The following is a 5,478-nucleotide window of genomic DNA, read 5'->3' as shown; positions in this document are numbered from 1 at the left end:
TTTACCCAATGCCTTCGTTTGAACAACTTGGTAGACATCCACTAAAAGATGTTTCATGCTTTATATTTAAGCTCTAGTTATTTGTGTGTGTTTTTTTTTTTAAAAAGATCTTTTACTTTATACATATAAGGAAAATCAATGACACCCACATGTTGGGCCAATTTTGACCCCAGGGCTTTTATCGGAACATTTTTGGTTGACACTCATTCATGCAAAATATCTAAGCTCTAGCTCTTAGGGTTTATAAAAAGAAGATTTTTTAAGTTTTTCTTTCGGTTGCCATGGCAATCAGAGTTCTGCATGGAATTAAATTCTTTGAACAATTTTTAAAGGTGACCACCAAAGAAACATTCCTGTCAAGTTTGGAGGAAATTGGTTTATGAGGAGATGTCGTTTAAAGTAAAAGTTTACGAACGGACGACGGACGGACTTTTGAAATAATTCAAAGGACTAATTTTGACTATTTCCATTACCACAGCAACAGGATTTATACTGACTTAAGGAATAACAAGAGCCACTGCGGGCGGGGCAAACTCAACTGTTTTACTTTTTCTAATAGCAAAAAAAAAAATCAACAAATAAATAAAAAGACATTTTATTTTTTTATTTTGATTGGTCTATCACATGTTTATTCTGTCCAAGTATGAATCTTTTTTTGTTTTTGTTTTAACGTCACATCAACACAGTATAGGTATATCGCGACTTTCCAGCTTTACTGGTGGAGGAAGACCTCAAGTGCCCTTCCGTGCATTATTACATCATACAGGAAGTATGAATAATTTCCATATATAAATTATAAAGTTAAGAAAATATATCTGACCTTGAATTTCTATGCTAGTAGATGTTGTGTCTCAATATGCAGTTAATCCATTTATTAATAACAGAATTATAGCCAGTCAAAGGATAAACAAGATAATTTTATCAATTTGACCTTGACAGTCAAGGTAAATTAAAGGTCAAGGTTTAACATCTTTATTATTTAATATATTTGTTTGGTAGCAAGTCATGTTTTATCTAAAAATAAATCAAATCCGTTCCTAAATAACAAAATTATGACAATGTTACCAAAATTTAATAACTTGACACTGACGGTCAAGGTCATTTCAAACTAAAGGTCAAAATCAGTTAACCCTTGAAGAAGGTCTTGTCCAGCAAAAAAAAAAAAAGAAAAAGAAAATTATTCAATAATTTGACTTCAAGGTCAGGGTCATTTATGAATGACGGTAAAGGTCTGCCTGGTTAACTTGAAGGTCTATTCTTAAAGATTTAGTGTTTAAGCCTGAAGATATCTGAAGACAATCCATTACAAATTCCAAAGTTTTAGCCACAAATAGCAACAAAAGGGACAAAATAGCCCTAGATCGCTCACCTGACCCATCGTAATCATCCGAGCAATTACCTAGACAAGCATCCTGACCAAGTTTTATGACAGGTGAGTCAAAAATGTGACCACTAGAGTGTTAACAAGGATTTTCCATATTTGAGCAGTGTGACCTAGCTTTTGACCCCAGGTGGCCCATATTCAAACTTGACCTAGAAATTATCAAAACAAACTTTCAGACTAATTTCCAGGATATTTGGATCAAAACAGTTGCCACTAGTGTTATCAAGATTTTTCAATTCTGTGCTCCTGTGACCTAGTTTTTCATCCAAAATGACCCATGTTCGAATCATCCAAGCAATTACCTAGACACGCATCCTGACCAAGTGTGATGACGATTGAGTCAAAAATGTGACCACTAGAGTGTTAACATGTTTTTTTTTTCCATATTTTGGCAGTTTTTTTTGTGACCTAGGTTTGACCCCAGGTGACCCATATTTGTACTTGACCTAGAAATCATCAATACAAACTTTCAGACCAATTTCTAGTATATTTGGATCATAACAGTTGTCAGTACTAGTTGTGTTAACAATATTTTTCTATTTTTAGCTCCTGTGACCTAGTTTTTCATTCGAGATGACCAAGCTGATTCGAGCAATTACCTAGACAAGCATCCTGACCAAGTTTGATTATGTTTGAGCCAAAAATCTTAACAAACAAATGTGGATGGATGACGGACATTCAACAATCCTAAGCTAGCTCAGATGAGCTAAAAAAAACAGCAAAAATCATGCAAAATTTAGACATTTGACCTTGAAGGTCTAGATAATTTCTTGCATATCAGATAGGATTATCTAACGTTTACACCGGTGCTAGAAAACCCTGTCTTACACCTCCATATAAGACAAGTCGCGTGCTTTCAATGACGTCATTGCTGCTCGCCTTTTATGAATGAATTGCGATCTTAGGATGACGTCACTTAACCGTTATGAATGAAGTTGTACGTTCAAACGCTTCTATAAGAAAAAAGTGCGTAATAAGAATATCAGTTTTGTAATTTCTGTTCTGAAAATAATTGGTATGAAATATGCAAGAAAAAGAATCAAACGCCGGCTGTCTGTACAGACAGGAATATCTAGCTCTCGGGTAACTGTTAGCGAAACTCGGCAGAGCTTCTTTACCGCCGTAAACAGTCACCCTCGAGCTAGATATTCCGGTCTGTACCGGCAGCCAGTGTAAGATTAATAATTTATGAATGAAAGAAAAGTTTAGTCTTATCTACTTGAAGGCCTTGCCCCAAGAGTTGTTGTGGCCAAGTATGACGACAATACAACAACAACTTATATGATCAAGGTTAAAGTTTGTGGACAGCATACAGAACGCCACCATGACAGCAACAATACTTCTTTTTTTTACTTTGAAAAATAGTCAGGCTAATAAAAAAACACAAATAATTTTTACATGTCCAACTATGCAAACACAAAGTCTAAGTTTAATCAGTCTAGTATTTTTGGATAAACTAACTGTTCCTCTATATTACAATATTGTATTACATAGAACAGATAAGCTTCACTTTGATCCACCAAACCCTGCAAAATTCCTATTCAAGATTATCTCTTTGCAATAGTCCTTTTCTTCCAGCTGATATAACAAATTCATAAGGATTTCTGATTGGTTCGATTTTTTTAACAAATTCTTTTATCAAACTGTACTTTGAAATATCTGATTTGGAAAATCCAGACTCAATGACTTTATTGATTGTCAGTTTGTGTCGAAAAAACAAATGATGGTTCAATAAAATCCACATCAGGACAATACCTGCATATTTATCAGGTGAATTTTCATCAGGTCTCAATTTAGTCAGTTCTCGTGGTGAATACAACTCATCTGTTTTGGGATTATATATATAAAAAAGTGAAGTCCTCATTCCTGATCAAGATAGTTGGGACTAAGGGACTCTTCTCTGGATGTCTATTGCATTCTGTCCATGCAAAAACTATTGCTTGGCCAACTATCTGACAAAGGTCTTGCCCTCTGTATATACAGTCATTTTTCATATCCATATTTGGCCGATAACCAGGTGTGTCTGTAAGTTCTTGATCTACACTTTCTTCTTCCTCATCATTGTTTGCTGTGTTCACTTGAATAGCAGCTGACTCATTTCCCGCAAGAAGGTCCAACTCACCATGCCATATTTCATTATTACCTGTGAAAATATAAAACAAGAGGGCCATGATGGCCCTGAGGTCGCTCACCTGTATATAGGCCCCCCACCCCCCCCCCCCAACGTTGCAGGGTCAATTTAACCCAAAGGCTTTTATTTGCACAAACTTGGTTGACACCCATAAGAAGATGTTTCATGCTAAACATCTAAGCTCTAGCTCATTGGGCTTTTTAAAAGAAGATTTTTTTAAGTTTTTACTATACACATATAGTTAAAAACAATGACACCCCTGGGGCCGGGCCAGTTTTGACACCAGGGCTTTTATTTGAACAAACTTTGTAGACACTTACTAGAAGATGTTTCATGCTTAATATCTAAACTCTAGCTATTTGGGTTTTTCAAAGAAGATTTTAAGTTTTTGCTATACACATATAAAGAAAATCAATGACCCCCGGGGCGGGGCCAATTTTGACCCCAGGTCTTTTATTTGAACAAACTTTGTAGACACTCACTAAAAGATGTTTCATGCTTAATATCTAAACTCTAGCTATTTGGGTTTTTTCAAAGAAGATTTTTTAAGTTTTTGCTATACACATATAAGGAAAATCAATGACCCCCTGGGGCGGGACCAATTTTGACCCCAGGGCTTTTATTTGAACAAACTTGGTAGACAACTATTAGAACATGTTTGATGCTAAATATCTTAGCTCTAGCTCTTTGAGTTCTTTAAAAGAAGATTTTTTAAGTTTTTACTATATGCATATAGGGAAAATCAATGACCCCCCGGGGCGGGGCCAATTTTGACCCCAGGGCTTTTATTTGAACAAGCTTGGTAGACACTTATTAGAACATGTTTCATGCTAAATATCTTAGCTCTAACTTTTTTGGTTCCTTAAAAGAAGATTTTTTAAGTTTTTACTATATGCATATAGGGAAAATCAATGACCCCCCGGGGCGGGGCCAATTTTGACCCCAGGGCTTTTATTTGAACAAACTTGGTAGACACCTATTAGAACATGTTTGATGCTAAATATCTTAGCCATAGCTCTTTGAGTTCTTTAAAAGAAGATTTTTTTTAGTTTTTACTATATGCATATAGGGAAAATCAATGACCCCCCGGGGCGGGGCCAATTTTGACCCCATGGCTTTTATTTGAACAAACTTGGTAGACATCCATTAGAACATGTTTCATGCTAAATATCTTAGCTCTAGCTCTTTGGGTTCTTTAAAAGAAGATTTTTTAAGTTTTTACTATATGCATATAGGGAAAATCAATGACCCCCCGGGGCGGGGCCAATTTTGACCCCAGGGCTTTTATTTGAACAAACTTGGTAGACACTCACTAGAAGATGTTTCATGCTAAATATCTAAGCTCTAGCTCTTATGGTTCTTTAAAAGAAGATTTTTTAAGTTTTTACTATATGCATATAGGGAAAATCAATGACCCCCCCGGGGCGGGGCCAATTTTGACCCCAGGGCTTTTATTTGAACAAACTTGGTAGACACTCACTAGAAGATGTTTCATGCTTGATATCTTAGCTCTAGCTCTTTGGGTTCTTTAAAAGAAGATTTTTAAGTTTTTACAATATGCATATAGGGAAAATCAATGACCCCCTGGGTCGGGGCCAATTTTGACCCAAGGGCTTTTATTTGAACAAACTTGGTAGACACTTATTAGAACATGTTTCATGCTAAATATCTTAGCTCTAACTTTTTTGGTTCCTTAAAAGAAGATTTTTTAAGTTTTTACTATATGCATATAGGGAAAATAAATGACCCCCCGGGGCGGGGCCAATTTTGACCCAAGGGCTTTTATTTGAACAAACTTGGCAGACACCTATTAGAACATGTTTGATGCTAAATATCTTAGCCATAGCTCTTTGGGTTCTTTAAAAGAAGATTTTTTTTAGTTTTTACTATATGCATATAGGGAAAATCAATGACCCCCCGGGGCGGGGCCAATTTTGACCCCAGGGCTTTTATTTGAACAAAC

General features: G+C 35.8%; 1 protein-coding gene across 1 annotated transcript; it reads right to left on the bottom strand.

Moving 5' to 3' along the window:
- Nucleotides 1-589: 589 nt before the first annotated feature.
- Nucleotides 590-3,527, bottom strand: LOC132759090 (uncharacterized; the record flags this gene model as incomplete). The annotated part of the gene is given in 1 exon segment (XM_060750813.1): nt 590-3,527. A coding segment is annotated over 1 exon segment (308 nt), but the record flags the coding sequence as incomplete, so codon positions are not given.
- Nucleotides 3,528-5,478: the final 1,951 nt, after the last annotated feature.

This window comes from Ruditapes philippinarum, unplaced genomic scaffold (assembly GCF_026571515.1).
Source record: "Ruditapes philippinarum isolate M1 unplaced genomic scaffold, ASM2657151v2 ctg9679_1_1_1_1, whole genome shotgun sequence".
Lineage (NCBI taxonomy): Eukaryota > Metazoa > Mollusca > Bivalvia > Venerida > Veneridae > Ruditapes > Ruditapes philippinarum.
Note: the sequence above shows the minus strand (reverse complement) of the source record. Positions and strands in the feature narration are given on the sequence as shown.